The sequence below is a fragment of the Tenrec ecaudatus genome, chromosome 4 (assembly GCF_050624435.1).
Source record: "Tenrec ecaudatus isolate mTenEca1 chromosome 4, mTenEca1.hap1, whole genome shotgun sequence".
Classification (NCBI taxonomy): domain Eukaryota; kingdom Metazoa; phylum Chordata; class Mammalia; order Afrosoricida; family Tenrecidae; genus Tenrec; species Tenrec ecaudatus.
Genome location: NC_134533.1, coordinates 8,454,664 through 8,471,652, shown reverse-complemented (window position 1 = coordinate 8,471,652; position 16,989 = coordinate 8,454,664). Strand labels below are relative to the sequence as shown.

Genomic DNA, 16,989 nt, shown 5'->3' with positions numbered 1-16,989 from the left:
CAGGAATTGCATGCTGTGTTAAGGACACACTTACACATTTAGGCATCTATTCAGGGGAGGCCACACTGGGGGGCGGGGTGGCATGGATCAGGATCATTGTGCCCCCTGGGACGCTTCACACGGGCCTGGTGGTTACCAAGTGGGTAATTGATCAAGGACACCCACCCATCATTGGAGAGACCTGCCTCCCCAACCTGTGAGAGAATGGCAGGAGAGGCCAGGCTGCTGGGTGCTTCCCCAAGGGCTTGGGCAGGAGTGGCCTTGTGCCAGGTCTGCACGTGAGGCCCACACTGACCTTGGAGAGGCCCCCAGACCAACCCCAACCAAGGCCACTGTTGGTCAGGGCCTCTCTGACCCCTCCGTCCACCACTCCTCCCCCTGAACCTCCCAGGCACCAGGGTATAGCTGCAGTAATGCACTGCCTCAACCCCTCAGATGGGCCTGGGGAGGTGGGGGGAGGAGCAGGGCTGGGGAGGGAAGTGGGGCACCTGTGTCCTGTCCCAACCCCCAGTTCTGGGTAACCTTTGCCCATCAAGGGCAGGAAAGGTCATCTGGCCATGCCACACCTCCCTGCCCCTCCCCCCAGCCACAGGCTGCCTCCCCTAAGGCCCTAGGTTTGGACCACCCAAAGCCCAGGACCCTCCAGAAGGCCCCCTCCTCACAAGCACCACCCACCCACCCACCCTGGACACTGGCACGCTAGGGTGAATACACGCCCCACCCCACCCCCACCCCGTCTGAGGGAGGCCGCTGGGGGGCGGGGAGACGCAGTAAACCTGGCGTGCGTGTCCTCGCGCGCGCACACACATGCACCCTGGCACACCCCACGAAGCTGGCACACCGAATTCAGACCTACCACCATGCCAAGCCAGTCCCGCGTCACACAGCCGGCGAGGCGGGCACCCACCTGGGTTCCCATGCAAACACACACGCCCTGAGAGGAGGCCCCGGGCTGGGGCTGGAGGTGGCGGAAGGTGCGCCGACCAGGCAGCAGGGATGGAGGCAGCGCGGGAGGCGGGCGGCGCAGGCAGCGAGCGGCTCTTCACAACACAATCGCCGTCTGTTGTTATAGCAACTCAGCCCCCAAATCGTGAAACGGATATTACAGCCTCCGGAGGGGGAGGGGGAGGGAGGCCGAAGATGGAAGGAGGGGCAGAGCAGGGGCCCCAAGTGGGGTGGGGGGCGGGGAACAAGGGCTTAACCAAGCAAGGACTGTCACTGCTAAATCCAGAGGGAGGGGTGACCCAAAGGCACGACTAGGTCAGAGGAAGTGGGGTCTCCAATTAAGCCCTGGGCTTGGGGCACTCAGAGGGGCCCTGAGGCCACTACCAGCCCCACAGATAGGCGTTTTGTGGGTGCAACTTAGGGGGGGCGCTGAGGCCTCCACTCCAGGACCCTCCCACAGCTCCACCATCAGGGGGTGGGGGGCGGGGACAAGGGAGGTAGTCTGGAGTCTCCTGACCCCAGGGTTCATGGAGGTCCAGCTTCAGAGACCCCCCCCCCCCAGCCCACCCAGGGCAGCAGGTGCCTCAGCCTTGCTCAGGCAGCGGTGGCCCCCAAACCTCAGCCTGCAGGCTCAGGAGGGAAGGATTGGGTTTGGAGAGGCCACCGGAGGCGAGGCGGAGAACAGGATCAATATGCATTTCCTCTGGAAGTCACTGTCCTTCCGGCTGGCCGCAGCACTGGCCAGGAGGTTGCCAACCCTGGAGGGTAGCCCCCACCCAGGGACCTGAAAGCCAAGAAGGAGCCCACTGCTACCCCTCCCTACCCAGGCCAGCACTCTAGGCCTCCCCCTTCCCCCACCACCCCACTATTCGCTGGAGGTTTGCTCAAGCAGGCCTGAAAGACCACCTATCAAGCAAGAGAATTTCCGTCACAGGGCAACAGGTGGAAACAGCCAGCAGTTCTGGGGTGCAGGGATTCTGGACTCTCAAGACTCTGGAACACCCCCCCTCATTCTTACGTCTCTCCCAAGACTCTAGCCCGTCTCCACACACACCCCACACCCCTGTGTCAGAGGGAAAGAGGCTCTAGGAGATGACGGATCTGGTGGCCGCAAAAATGGGCTCAGGAGCAGACACAGCATGGCTGGTGAAGATGGCATCGGACCGCACCGGGTTTCCTTCCTAAAGTGGTTGAGTCAGAAGTAGCGCCACGTCACCCAGAACCAGCACCAGCACCAAGGTTTCAGAAACAAACGTGAGCTTCCAAAACCTCCGACGCCTTCTAACTCCCAAGTCTGAGGGCCCACGACTCTGGTCACCCAGGAGCCCAGCCCCCGCGCCCCCCCCCCCAAGGAGTCCAAACTCTGCTTCCAGGTTAATTACATGGGCTTTTTTTTTTATTCCATCTGGAAAATACAAATATTCACAAGAGTCTGTACAAACTTAGGGACCTCCTCAGTCCTGGCCCTGCCTTGAGCTGCATGCCACCCCCACCCCCACCCCACCCCCACTTCCTGCCCTAGCACCCTCAGGCTCCCTGCTCTGGTCCAAGCCATTTCTCCAAGGCAGGCATGCATCCTGGATCCAGTTGCAGCTGGGAAGGAAAAACAGAGGTTGTGAGGGAGACCCTCCCCAACAAGGTAGCATCCCCTCCTAGCCCAGACGCCCCCACATCCCTGCTCTCCCTAACCCTCCCTGTCCACCAGAGGCCTCACCGCTTATTATAAGTGGATGTCAAACACACCGTCCTCCACCGATTGTACCTCTTCCTCCCGGATCTCTGCGGAAAGGAGAGGGTGGTGAAATCAAATCCTGGGCCCGGATCACCTCGGCAGCCCTCCCCACCCCACACCCACCAGAAGACACCCGTCCCAACGCGAAAGCGAATCCAGCCACCAAAAATCAATTCCCTGGCTGACCAAATGCCCCACTTTCTGAGGCTCCTTTTCTGAGTTTGCCTTTTGCCGCAGTTTCTTTGCAGCTTAAATGTCTGTGTGTGTGTGTGTGTGTCTGTGTGTGTGTGTGTGTGTGTGTGTGTGTGTGTGTGTGTGTGTCACATTTCCGATCCCAGCACACACGAAGGTGCGCTGTAAATGGTATGGTGTTCTTCCTCTCTCTGAGGAGTTGGGCCCGGTGCCTGCCTCTATTTGGAAGGGCTTTTCCAGGTCCAAACGGTTGTGGCTCCAGAGTCCAAGCCCCCCCACCCTGCCCCCGGGGAGGGGGCCAGCAGAGCAGGTGAAGATCACACTTCAGACTGTTCTCAGCGGATTGTCATTCAGCAAACTGACCCTGGGACTTTTCTCCGAGCTGCCTCCAAAGCAGGCAAATGGCTCGGATAATCCCCTCTCTAACCGGCCGTCAATTCAATCCCCCTAACAAAATAAAAGTGCACCTGGAATCTTTCGACATTCCTCTCCTGTTGGTGTTTCTTTAGAAATGAGAGTCCCCCTCCTCCCTAGCCTCAAAAGGGAGAGGGCTCCTGGGTAGCCTTTGGGCATCAGTCCAACCCTCCTTCCGCACCCACCCCCAGTCCCCACCCCCCCACCAAATAAAAGCCGATGGATCCACTTTTCCACTTCCCGCTGTAGACAAGTGCATCTTTACCACTGCACCTGTCTCCCTCCCTCCCAGGCCGACACAGCAGGAGAGCCACCCTTACCTGGAGGCCGGGAGCCTCGCCGGCCAGGGCGTGGCAGGGAGAAGCTGAAGGCCCGGTGGTGGGTGTGTGTGGGGGACGGGGAGGGTGCAGACCCCTCCAGGCTCACGCTCTGGGCCCGGCGCCTGCACTCAACCGACAGGCGGTCCTTGCACTGTTTGTGGCAGTTCACACCACAGGCTGGGGAGCAAGGGCCAGGGATCAGAACACCGGCTCCCTAGCAGCTGCCCCACCAAAACAAGAGTCCCAGTCTAAAGTCTTCTCTTCAGCCTACTCCTCACCAGTTTCTGCTCCTGTGACCTCTCTGTCCCTGGGCAGCTGCCTCGCCAAAATAAAAACCCTCTTTAAAGTCATCCTTCCACGTGCATCTCCTTCTCTGAAGAACTTTACTCCAGGGCAATCGCCCCACCCAAACACCCACCTCCACCCAGAGGGACAAACCCTGAGCAAGCCTGCCTTGCCCACCCGCCCAGCGGCCCTGCCATGCCACCTCACCTCGGCATTTGAGGCCGTGCTTGTAGATGCCTAGGATCTGAAACAGAGGAAAGGACCCTGATGAGTGGAAGGACAGAGGTCCGGCCTCCCAAGGGAGCTGTCCTGCAGGGAAGGCTCTGACAAGGGAGGGGGAGGGCCAGACAGAAGACCCCACCCTTGGGGTGGAACTCACCAGGGCCTTGCAGTGGCGGCAGGCGACCGGCCTCAGGGAGCTGCTGTCTTGGAAGTTGTGCACGAAGCCCATGCGGCCGCCCAGCACGGAGCTGGAGCGCAAGAAGTAGGAGACCATCTCCTCTCGGCTGATGCACCCGTCCCTGCGGGAGGAGGAGCCTCAGCGGGGACCCGCCCCCCGAGCCACTAGGAAATCCCCCCCACCAAATAACAAGTCCGCGTGGGACTCCTGATGTTGGAGGGTGACGCGGGAAGGATGTGGCCGTATGCGTCCATCCATCAAGAGGATGGGCTCAGAAACACCAGGGGGGCAGATCCCCTCTGTCCTCGAGGGTGGCGAGGGCTCTGACGGTCGCAGAGGGCAGTGGGCCTGGGCTTGTTTTACTCTGTCGCAGGGGAACTGCGGAGCTATGCTGACTATCCTGGGATCTGAGCAAGCCACTTTCCTTTGGCTCCCTGCTCAGAGAAGAGCTACCTGCCCTGCCACCTGACATGAGCTGGGGTGTAGACTAGAAGGGGCTGGACGCCCTTGGACTGAGCCTAGGTCTCCCAAAGTGTGCTCTGGGGAACACCAGTCGGAACCCCAAGATCTCAGAGCCCTCCAAGTAGCTCTGGGGCCAGGTGCGCCTGGGCAAAGTTAGACCCACCCCGCACTTACACAACCCCACCAGACCCTCTGGTGACCTAGCGACCTATTTGGGGGCCAGCTCGCGCATGGACACTGGAGGGAGATAGACGTCAGTTCGACTCCCAGTTTTACTACTTCCTGGCCGGTCTCCTGGGGCGATCCGATCATCTCCTCCGGTATAAGTCCCAGACCACACCCAGTCAGTTGCTCTCCAGTGGATTCTGACTCACAGCAATCCTCCGGGACAAAGTAGAACTGCTTCTGTATGGGCGTGGCCAGCCACATCCTCCCCCTGGCGAATGCAGGGGGTTCACAGTTGTCTGCCTCGGTTAGCAGCCCAGAGCGCTGGCCACCAGACCTCCTGCCTGGGCTCTGCTAGGGCTCCCTGCACTCCCTCAGTCCCTGGGGACTCGGCCATCCAGTGACTTAATGCAGGTGGGGGGTAGTCGGGTAGACACGCAGATCCCCCTGGAAGCTGGACCTCAAAGCTCTCCAAGGGCTGCCCCCTCACTGGCCTGGACATTCCCACCTGTTCTATTTGGACACCCATCAGGGGGCCAATCAGCAGAGAACTGGGACAACTGGCCCATTGCCAACACAGGGCTAAGCCCAGGGGCCTTCCTTCCAGTGGGCACGCGCAGACTGAGCTCTTGCCAGCTGGAGACCTGAGCATGAGCAGATCAAATGGCCAAAAGATCTGGGAAGGGAGAGGAGGAGATTTTTTGTCACCTTGAGGGAGAGGTTACTGACACTGGCTTTCCTGGGGAGTCCCTGGGTGGTGAAAATGGTGCTGCTTGATGGAAAGGTGGAGGTTCAAGTCCACGCAGAGGTTCCTCGGGGGGGGGGGGGAATAGCCACAAAACCCCAGGGAGCACGGTTCTACTGCGACACACAGTGTCTCTCTCGGTGAGCTGGACGGGGGCTCAGTGACCACTCATGGGAGCGCCTTTGGACAAGAAACACACATCGAAGAAACCAAAAAAAGGGGAAAGAGGCAGACATATTGAGACACACCACGTTTTCGATTTTATGGGGAAGAAGACAACATCAATGACAGACAAGGGGGAACAGTATTTGCAAACACGGTCAGCAGGGAAGGGTGAGGTGACGCTTGTTATTTACAGAGATCCAAACGGAGGAGAGAAAAGCACCGCCCCCCACCCGCCCCCAGCTGGCCAGGTGAGGGATGGAGACAACGAACAGGTGAGTTGCAGAAGGAATCGAAATGGGAAAAGCCACCCACCCCCGCCAACAGTGGAGAAATGCAAATCTCACCAGGACCCCATTTGCCCACCAGACTGGCAAACCTCTCCCAGCTCATTACAGCGTAGTGTTGGCAAGGACACTTGGCAAGTGGGCACGGGGACTCTGCTGAGAGGACTGCAAACTGGTACAACCTTGTCTGCGGAGGTCAGCTTGGCAGTCTCTCTCCTAATTTAGAATGCGCAGTATCTTGTGTTCCAATTATCCCACTTCTAGGAATTTCGCCTACAGAGAGGCTGGCCGGAGAGCTCCGGGACAAGGGCATTCACGACAGCTCAGCAGAGAGAGGAGGGCGAACAGGCTTCCCAGAGAGGGGCAGGTGGGCACCGCCTCTTGGGGCCACAGGATGGGAGGCTCTGCGTCAGACCTAAGGAGTGCTACGTTCATGGATGTGGTAGGAGAGCATGCTCAAGGGGTAGGTGGACGGCGACGGGGACGACAACATCAACAAACACAACAGCAAGGCACGCAGCTCCGACAAGACTGTGCTTCCTGGAAAGCCGTCTGGGACCAGCATCTGGAGGCACCTGCTAACAGCTAGCCGGAGCTGTCTTAAATGCCGAGGTGAGTGGGCAAGAAACAGCTGGCTCCAGAAACAAAGAGGGAGTTTCAGGATGAGGCAGGAGGTGGGACCTGAACTTGGGCTGCCCTGGGTGGGGGTGGCTGGTCCCCCTCCTAGGGAGCCAGGCGCTGGAGGCTGGCAGATACAATGGTCTATTGTGGCAACAGCCTCTGGGCCACAGGGCCACTGCAGTCTGGGAGAGGCTGAGGTCCCATGGGAAGCTGGTATCCTCGAATTTTCAAAGGGCTTCACCCCGCTTGAAAGGATGGCCTGGAAATTTCCACCCATTGTACCTGGGGACCCCTTACTGAGCCCTGGTACATACATGTTGGGCTGTTAGCCCGAAGGCCGGCAGTTTGAAACCACCAGCCACACCAAGGGAGAAAGAGGAGGCTCTCTGCTTCTGTAAAGAGTGACAGCCTCAGAAACCCACAGGCGCAGTTCTACCCGGTGTCTAGGACCCAGGATAGAACTATGTTGGAATGGGCTGGAGGGTAGTGCTCTTCTATGGGGGTCCCCTGAATGGGAACGGACTCCCCATGAGTGGGTTTTTATCGAGCTCCAGGTGGCCATTTAGAGCCCTGGTGGAGTGCATTGGACTGATGCATGAGACTGATGCATTGCACTGATGCATGAGAATGCAAGCCACAAGGTTAGTGTGCAAACCCGCAGCCTGCTGCTCCTCGGGAGAAAGATGGGGCTTTCTACTCCCACAAGGACGTCAGAGTCTCAGACACTCACAGGGACCGTCCTGCCCTATCCTAGAGGGTCACAATGAGTCAGCATGGATTCCAGGGCAGTGAGTGACATGGCCCTTTAGGTCAGTGGGACCCAGAGCCAACGGACGGTTCCAATAAAACATGCGTAAGCCTACATTCCTTCCTCCCACTGTGCATGAAAAGGAAATTCCTGTCGCATCCACAAGTGTGAAAAATAAAATGACCCAAGGCTCTGAAAAGATGGAGGGGATGATCTCACCCTGGGACTCTTCTGGGACTCCCGGGGTGGGATCGACAGGTAATGTGCTGGGATGCTAAGGGAAAGATGCAAGGGTCTCGCCACCCAGAGGCACCGTGGGAGAAAGCTCGGGTGATCAGATCCCCCACAATCAGCCCCTGAAGGCCCCGGGGAGCCGCTGGACCCTGAGAGGCACAGGGACGGCATGAGCGGAAACTGCCTGGATGGCCATGGGTGTTGGAAGGGTGTCACTGCAAGGAACACACCCTCCAGAGCCCAAAGACCTGTCCCCTCACTGGAAAGGGGGCCTGGACAAAAGCCCCTCACGGACCCCCGGGGGTGGGGGACAAGGTGGGGCTTGCCCACTTCTGAGCCATAAAACGGCCGAGGCCTAAGTGGATCTAGACTCCCAAAACCAAATATGCAAAAGGTGGCGGGAGGATCTGCTGCCCCTTACTTTATGCATTCTGCTCACGAAAAAATATTCTCTCACTACCTGGAACTTCTTTCCCTTTTTTTAGCCTGAGAGTGTATATTTGGGATGAGGAGGTCAGAACAGGCCCTTAAAATACAGGTCAACGCTTCTCAGCACCGCCGAGCTCACAAACTGACTGCCCCTTCCACCTTCCACTGGAGCGTTCCAGGCCGGGCCCGGTGGCAGGGGGCCCGTTTAACCTCCTCCGAAAGCCAGCTGCTTTCTCCAAGTGCCGGCAGCAGGACTCGCAGTCCGCAGCGGGGGTGACTAACGACCGGCCCTTCTTATCGATTTCATGAAAACCGGGCTACGCAGGGCTCCACGTGGCTGGCCCACACGTGGCCAGCTGTGAGCGCCACAAATAAAGTGGTCTCTTTGTAGAAGCAGTGCCCAGGCCCCCCTCTTTGTGGGACTCAGGGAGAACACCCCCCGCACCTGTCTGAAGGAGTGAAGTAAAGCTGGGCCCCCATAGCTGACAACCCCCCCCCAAAAAAAAGTCCCAAGAATCCCTCTCTGCAGGGGTGGCCTCTGGGGCCAAACTCTGGCTGGCTCTCTGTCTGTGCTGGCGCAGGAGGAACCCGGAGCCCGAGGGGAAGTGAGCGGGCCGCCTTCCCTCTCCCCTAGTCTCCCAGCCCTCTGCTCTCCTCACTGGTTCTGGTCTAGGTCCCCGAAGGCGCTGAGGTAAGGGAAGTTCCCACGAATGATCTGGAACTCTTCCTGTGAGATGTGGCCGTCCCCGTCTACGTCAAAATTCCGGAACACGGACTGCAGGGTGGGGGTGGGGAAGATGGGAAGCGTGTCAGGCCCCGCCCCCCCAGGTTCCCCGTCCATTTATAAGCACAGGCTACCTATAAAGCACAGATTCCCACACATTTTTTGGCCAACCAAACAGACCATGTCAGGTGGAGGCTACTGCGCACCCCCTCTGGCAATTAAAGACTCTCCCTACAATGGCCCGTAAGCCCAGGATCAAGTGTGGGTCTAGCGCTCACGGGGCGGGGGTGATGTTGTCCACTTGGGGAGACACAGCTGTCCCACCATCTGCCCTTCCCCACCCCATTGATGTCTTAGTTCATGTGTGTGCCCCCAAACTACCTCCCACCCCTGTGCCTTCTGGTAGCAGAGCTGAGGGGTGTCCCAGGGGTGGCACTCTGGCAAAGCCCACCTTCGTTGACCAATTGCTCGACCCTCAGGGTCCAGAGCCAGCCACCCGGGCAGGATCTCACCTCCACCATCTTCTCGATGTGCTCGACCACCAGGGCCTGGTCCAGCTTGGGCTTGGCAGCTGCCGTCCACTCCTCTATCACGGGGGCGCGGGGAGGGGGCGTGCAGCTCATGGGGCTGGTTGGCTGTGAGAAGGACCCGGTAAGAGCCATGGTCACTCCCGGGGGGTGTGGGGGGATGGGAGCCTGCCCAAGGCCACTGCCACCCCCTACCCCCCCATGGGGTGGTCATTTGTGTCTCTGTATTTCAGGAGTCTTGGAAAGGGCAGAGGTGGCAGGGTGTGGGGAGGAAGCAGGGGCCCCGCCCCTCACCGAGGACTTGGAGCGCGGCTCCCGCTGTAGAGACAGCTGATACAGCTCATCTTCCGTCTGGTACTGGTCCAGAGAGACCTGGGTCATACAGGTCTGATCACACCTCCTGGCCCCTGCTGCTCCTGGGAACCCAGAGGCACCGCCCAGGAGCAGGTGCAGAAGCTAGACTCGGCACGCGAAGCCAGCTCAGAACACACCATGAACCAGCCCGGGCCTGATGGACCCCCAAAGCCAGAGCTTGATACTGCCCCCACCCCCTGCCTCAATCTGGGATGCAGTCCACTTTTAAGATCTCAGCCAAAAATCCAGCCTAGTTCTCTGAATTCTACCACCCCCCACCTAGAATACAACACAGGGAACAGATTTGAACTCTGAATGCAGCCCTGACTAGAAGCAGCTGAGTATCCAATACAAACTCCAACTCGGCCACCCTAGCCCCACCGCTAGTACCTGCCACCCCACCTTGACCCCCAAGACTGAGGCCAAGGCCAGGACCTTGCTCAGAGCCAGCACCTGAGAGCCCAGGATCACGAGTGTCCAGGAAGCCACCTCAGCCCCTAGACTCCAGAGTTTCGTCCCAAACCTGAGCAGACTTGACAGAAAGTCAAGCCAGGCCCCAGGCCCAACCTGCAACCCAGCTGAGCCCCCTGTGCCAGCTTGCATCCCCTGACCTCAGCCTGCAGTTCCATGCAGAGACCCACACAGATTTCATCACAAACGCTGGACGCCCGGGCCACAGCCTCGAATTCAAGGCCAGCCGAGAGCGTCAGTAAACCCGGCTTCCCAGCCCTCAGGCGCACCGTGAGCAGGCTCAGCAGGTCAGGGTTGGCTTGCATGGGCGGCCGCAGGCTGGTCACCATGGCCAGCTCCTCCAAGATACTGAAGAGCTGCTTCATCTTGGCGCCGTTGAGCCGGGTCCGGGCAGGGTCCAGCCAGTCGGGTAGTGCCAGCTGCAGGGCTACCAAGTCCTTGAGATGCACCCCCAGGATCGGAAAGCGGAAGCCCACACAGGCTGCCAGTCGGCGACGGTAGTTGCCATAGTTGTCCGTGACTGTCACGAGTTCTGTCAGACCTTCCCAGAGCTGCAGTGTGGGAGGGGGAGAGCAGGGGGTCAGACACACACACACACACACACACACACACACACACACACACACGCCCAGCCCTGGAAATATGGGCAAGAATGAAAAGTCAGGGCTAGGAAGGTGTCGAAGCTCAATCCCTCCCTTACTGCCCTCCACACTGGCTCCCTCAGGTCCTGGGAGTCAGGGGTCATAGGTCACAGGTTCAACGCAACATTCATTGCCAAAGACGGCCCCTGAACACCAGGCTGGGCACACATGATTATCAAGGCATGGAGGCTCCGGGAGGCAGGGCAGCCCGGGCTGCGGCCCTAGAAGAGTGTCCTCAGCAGCGTGGCTGTGCAGGCCTGTCCTCTGGACCTGCCCTGGGCACTGTTCGTCCATCCATTCTCTACACCTTTCTCTATATTGGCCCGACCGCCTGATAAAGTGGAAAACAGAAGGAGCTGCAGCTAGGACAGCTCGGGAATGAGACCAGCCTGCCCACGATAGCGGTGCCCCCCTAGGAAAAGCCTCAGTCCCCTCATCTGTCGGATGAGGGCAGCAGTGCCTAGCCCCCTGGGAAGGCCCTCCTCCCAAACCCTCCCTCCAGTCCCAGGCACCTTGAGGGTCTCCGGGCTGACGTGGCTGTGAGTCTCCTTGAGGCGTGAGATGGAGCTGTGACTCAGGCCCCCCACCACCGCCATCAGCGTGTTGAAGTTTTGCAGCTGCAGCAGCTTCTAAGGGTGGGGAGCAGGGGAGAGTCACAGGATGCCGGTGGAAGGGGGGGTACCTTTCTGGAGAGGAGGCTGGGTTAGTGGGCAGGGTCGGGGGACAGCAGAGGGAGGGCTGGGGAAGGGGCGGCACCTCGGCCACATGGACGAAGTGTTTGATAACCAGGGCCCGCTGCGGGGCGGTGGGCTTGCTGAGAATCATGAGCTGCACCCACTGGGAGACGCTGTTGAAGAGGGAGATGAACCGCTCCAGGACCGGGTTGTCCACCGTGCAGCCGTGAGTCACGAAGCTGTGATAGTCCTGGAACTGCGGAGGGAGCCCTCAGCACCCCGGCAGGTGGCCCTGGTCCCCGTGGCACCCAGTCCACCCCAGGGCCCCGCCCCACCCAGCGGGCCGGCCAGGTGCACACCAGAATCTTGCAGAAGGAGCGGTACTCCAGGTAGGTGAGGTGCTCCGCCAGCTCCAAGGGCTCCAGGTGGTCAAATAACAGGGACATCTTGCGCTTCTTCTGGGCCACAGGGTTCCTCTGGGTCACCTGCCGCTTCCACTTGTAGGTGGGGCTGGGGAGGGGGTGCAGCGGGAGTGAGCCCTTTGCGGCGGGGGCAGGGGAAGGATCCCCCTATGGCCCCACACTCACGCAGACACCCCACTCAAGCCCGTGATGAAGGACCAGGGTGCACAGTGTGCGGGGCCCCAGCCTCGGCTCTGTAGTTGGGCATGCACTGGCAGGAAGCACTGCGCCTCCGCATTGATGGGAAACGACGACGGAGGAGCACGAGCAAGTGACACCCTTGTTCAGGCCCTCAGGGAGCTCATCCTCTCCTACAGAGATCTCTGTCCTGGGCTCGGTCTGCCACAGCACCCTGGGAACCAGGAAGGAGCAACTTCCGCCCTGGCAGAGTCCTCAGAAACTGGGCTCTTGGTCTGAGACTGACCACAGGGCCACAGTGGGAGGGCCGCGGGGGACCTGCGTCTGCCATTTGAGGTTCACAGGATGGGTGGTGCGAGAGGAAGCAGGCAAGTCAAGGCCTTTCAACGGCCAGGTAAAGGCGACAGGGAGCCCTGGAAGGTGCTTAAGCAAGAGAGTGACGTGGCCTTCATTCATTCGATGGCACAGACATTTATTAAGTGCGGATGGTGTGGGATGCTGAGGGCCGCCCCTCCCCAGCGCCCCCACTCACCCCCCGCCCCCACGCACACACTGTCGATGTCGATGAGGCTGCTGTGTCTCCTGTTCCCTTCTTGGTCCAGCAGAGACTTCAGCTCCTTGATCTGCTCAGCCAGCTCCGGGTTCAAGTCAAACTCGGCCGGGAATGCCGAGATCCAATACCTGCAGGTGGAGCAGTCACCCAAGGGTGACACCCAAGCGTCAGCCCAACCCACCCCAGTGGGTGGGTCACACCTCAAGCTGGGTGCTCCCCTGAACCCTCCCACCCCCCCCCATCTCTTCCCTCCTTTGTACCCTGAAGACATCCACCCCCACTGGGCAGGGAAGCTGACCGAGGCCCTGGTGGAGGAAGGGGGAGCCTATTGGAGACTGAGACAGAGCCAGGAATCGAACCCACATAGTCCAATTCTCAGAAGAGTGTTCTTTCCACCCTGAGGCCCAACCTAGTCTGAAATCTGAGAGGAAACTTACAAGAGGCAAGGACAGCGCCTCCGGGGACACTTACCTGACCAGGTGACATGTCTTCACCTGCAGTGAATTGGAGTTGTCCTTCCGGGATTGTTGGTAGGTGAAGGAGAGAGTTAAGGAGAAGCAGGAAGGAGCCTCATTCTAGCCAGGGAGGGAGGATGGGGCCCAGACTGTTGGGGGGTGGGGTGGAGGCTCAGGGCAGGGTCTGGGGAAACCCTAGTTCTAGAAAGGCCTGGAGGGAGTGAGGCTGGAGTTCCAAGGAGGGCTTGCAGGCAGGCCCTAAGTTCTGAAGGAAGTGGGGAGCAGGCTCTAGGTGCTGGAAGAGGCCAGAGATGGAGGGTAGGGCAGGTCCGAGGGGTCAGGAAGGACAAGGACCAGGCCCGAGGTGGGGAGAGGGTACTGGGTCAGGGTTTGAGCAGGGATGTGGGGCAGGGTGGGAGGGGTGGAGTCAGGTGCTAGAGGGAGTCTGGGGCTCCAGGTTGGGCACTCAGTCCTGCAAGGGTGGGCAGCCTGGCTCCTTAGGGACTCGGGTCCAGGGTGCCCAGGAAGACAGTTGAAGGATATATGTGGAGCAGCTTGGCGGCCAGCTGAGAGGAGGGGATGTACCAGGGGTGCATCATGAGGAACATGCGTACCAGCTGTGGGTCCCTCACCTTCCCGGAGTCATCTACACAGAGAGCAGCTGCGGTCTCCAACACGCCCCCCGCCCCAGCCCACCCAGGGAACTCCGGACCCTTTCCCCTCCCCGGCAGGCTGGGTCTCAGGGGCTGAGGGAGGGAGGTGTCCAAGCCAGCCCGAAGGCATGGACCAGAAGGGAACCAGCTGGGATGAATGATCCGGGTTCCCAGGAGTCAGGATCCCAGAGGTCACTTCCTGAGTGCTGGGGGAAGGGGTATGCTGGCCCAGATAGGCAGCCCATCAGCCGGAAACAGCTCCCAGGCCGGAAGATTAGAGGTTCCTCCGGATCCAGTCCCCAGACAGATAATGCCCCTCCTGTCAGATTCTGGGGACCCAAGCCTCTCGCCAGCACCAGCTTGATCCTACTGGGGGGCAGGGGACGCTTCTATGGGTCTGAGGGTGGGGGTCTCTACCCTGTGATGCGAAGGAGGCTACGGGTGCAGCGTTGGCCGAGTCCTGGCCCGGGGTCTGCGCTGGGCGACAGGGGTCTGCGCTGGGCGGCAGGGGCCGGGGCACAGGCTCAGGCTCAGGTCTACTGGGGGCACCCTCGCGTGGCACTCACCAAAGGCTTCGATGCAGCCGCGGAGCAGCTCCTCCACCGTGCAGCCCTTGTCCAGGTCCAGGATGCCCGCCATGGCGGCCGGCGCGGGGGCGCTGGGCCCAAGCTGCGCTGCGGGCGCCTCCCGCGGGGCTCGGACGGGACCCCTGTGCCCGGAGAGGCCGCGGCTGAGTGTGCGGAGGCGCGGGCGCGGCGGGCAGGAACGGGGCGGGGCCGGCACGCCCCCTGCTGGGCAGGGGCGGAGTCGCCGGCCGCGGCCACTCCCGGGGCTAAACCGTCCCGGCCAAGGATGGTGCAACCCGTCGGTTGGGAAACCGCTCCGCCACCCGGCTTCCGCACACCGCTCCCCCCCACCCCGGACACTTGGGAGCCGCGGGAGACTCGGGAGGGCCGAAGGGCTCCCCGCGGTCGGAGATGAGCCAGCCCCCCGCAGGCCTTTCTGCTCCTCGCCCCCTCTCCCCAGAGGCACCTGCAGCGCCCCGCAGCTCGGCTCTGCGCCTCTCTCCTCTCCCTCCACAGCCTCCCTTCCCCCGCAGGGTTATTTTGGGAACCCAGAGCCTGAGGGGACCTCGGAGGAATTTCTCCCCGGGATGAGACGGGGAGGAGGAAAGAACCCAGGCGTCCAGCCCGCATCGCCCCCACCCGGGCTGGGCTCCCGGGAGGGAAGGCGGCGCTGGGACGGCCCCTGGAGTGGGGTGGGAGACGGGGGACTGCCCCTGGGGAGGCAGGCTGGAGTGCAGAAAGGAACATTCCTGGGGCGGGGGCGGCCCGCTGCGGCCCGGAGGCGTCAGCCCGGAGCCTGAGCCTGGGAACCGCGCGCGCGCTCCCAGGCCACCTCCTCCGTGAAGGCCCCAGGGGTCCGGGCTCGGCGTGTACACCGACCCTCTTCCTCCCGGTCTCAGCTCCCAGACCCCCAGGCCAGCAGCCTGTACAGGGCTAACTGGGAAGGCGCGCACACGCTGGCCACACTGGGGCACCCAAAGGCCGCCCCGGAGGAGGCGCTATTGCAATGGGGTGGAGCGTTGGGTGTATTGCGCCAGCCGCTAGTGGGGGTGGGGTGGGGGTGGTCACACGTAGCTAGGCAAGGACAGACTCTCAGCCTACACCCAAGTTATTCACCAAGGACAGGGGACCAAATTAGGGTGCAAGACACCTAGCTCACACAGGGACACAGCCACTAGCTTCCTACTCCCCTCTCGCGCACGCAGACACCCACATCGTGCATACCTGCGAGCTGGAAGCTTCCGGCACTCACGCCCGACACCCATGCACAGACCCTCGGGATCATTCGAACCAGTGTGACTGTGTCAGGCCCGGGCCACAGCGGCGCTGACATCCGCACACGTGTGCACACACGCCTGCTAGCGCACCTACAGGCATACACACGCGCCCCCACACGCACACACCTCCGTAGGGGCGCAAACACGCCCATTGGGCCGCCCCCACCGCCCTGGCATCCCCCCACGCGGGGTCTGGGCAGAGGGCGGCCGCACAGAGAGGTCCCCGCCCGCCCCTGCACAGGCCTGGGGCTGGGGCTCTTCCCCGGAGTTCTCCGGTGGCGGTGGCAGACTTTTCCTGGGAGCTACCCACCCAGAGCCGTCCCTGCCGGGCTCTGCCGCTTCCCCACGGTGTGACCTTGAGAGTCCCTTGGCCTTTCGGAGCCTCAATTGTCTCATCTGTCAAATGGGGGTTCTCAGGGGAGGCGCCAGTGGAGAACAGACTGGGCCTGGCCGGGGCGCGCAGCGGGTGCCGCCCCCCTCTCCGCAGATCGTCCAGAGCCCCCCAGCTCTCCTGCACCTCCCTCCCACCACGACCCCCACCTCAAGCCCCTCCCTCACTTGCCCCCAGCCCGCCCGCCCACCCACACCGCCGGGGCGCCCCAGGCTGGCTAAGCCCTCCTGCCCGCGCCCAGCCCGCCCCGGCTCACTCACTCTCGGGACCGCAGCACCGCGCCCGCACCCGGCCGGCCGGCGCCACCTCCGTGCGCTCCCGCAGCCGGCCTCGCTGCAGCCGCGGCTCCCGCCCCTCTCCGCGCCCCGCCCCCGCGCGCGGCGCCCCCTCCTCTCCGCCCCCCGCCCTCCGCCCTAGCGGCTCGGCACCCGGCGGCGCCTCCCCCGCGGGGCTCCCTCGCGCCCCGCACACCGCGGTCCCTGCGGCAGCTTAACCCCTCCCCTGCCGCGCCGCCCCGGGAGGCCGGGCTGCGGGCGGGGGGCTGCGCCACTGGCCGTGCCGGGGGCGGGGAGCCGAAACCGGCGGCGCAGGACGTGGGGGGCACCAGCCCAGGGCCTGCTCCTCTCCCTGCCGCCCCCGGCCCCGCCTGGGTGTCGCTCGGAGGAAGCGGGAGGGGCAGGAAGCGGACTGCGGTGGGCAAGGGGCGCCCCGCCCAGCCCCCCGTCCCGGGTTCCTGTTTTCGAGACAAACCGTTCCCACGGGGCTCACCGGCCCGGGGGAGGGGGGGACGGCTTCCTGCGGGCCGTGGGGGCACAGCCTGGCGGCGGTGGGGGCCCAGAGCGGCAGATCCTTGGAGGGGCTGGTGGGGGGCAGGGCTGGACAAGATGGAAGCATTTGGGGCGAGGGGCCTGTGGGCTGGGCTTGATGGCCATCGGCAATGCGGCTAGCGAGACCGAGCCTGGG

General features: G+C 62.0%; 1 protein-coding gene across 3 annotated transcripts; it reads right to left on the bottom strand.

The window, feature by feature from the left end:
* Positions 1-2,323: 2,323 nt before the first annotated feature.
* On the bottom strand, positions 2,324-16,375 carry RASGRP2 (RAS guanyl releasing protein 2). 3 transcript variants are annotated; one of them, XM_075545491.1, is made up of 17 exons: positions 16,287-16,375; positions 14,359-14,501; positions 13,683-13,785; positions 13,156-13,218; positions 12,681-12,812; positions 11,892-12,042; positions 11,615-11,788; positions 11,371-11,487; positions 10,487-10,768; positions 9,687-9,764; positions 9,378-9,500; positions 8,801-8,916; positions 4,268-4,409; positions 4,096-4,132; positions 3,604-3,780; positions 2,660-2,724; positions 2,324-2,538 (listed from the first exon to the last, which is right to left on the bottom strand). In XM_075545491.1, the coding sequence occupies exons 2-16, from the start codon at positions 14,429-14,431 to the stop codon at positions 2,666-2,668; spliced, it is 1,827 nt and encodes a 608-aa protein (XP_075401606.1). In that variant the 5' UTR covers positions 14,432-14,501; positions 16,287-16,375; the 3' UTR covers positions 2,324-2,538; positions 2,660-2,665. The 3 variants fall into 3 exon arrangements, with proteins under 3 accessions (XP_075401606.1, XP_075401604.1, XP_075401605.1); XM_075545489.1 differs by lacking the exon at positions 16,287-16,375 and adding an exon at positions 15,946-16,041; XM_075545490.1 differs by lacking the exon at positions 16,287-16,375 and adding an exon at positions 15,583-15,702.
* Between the last annotated feature and the right edge of the window lie 614 nt (positions 16,376-16,989).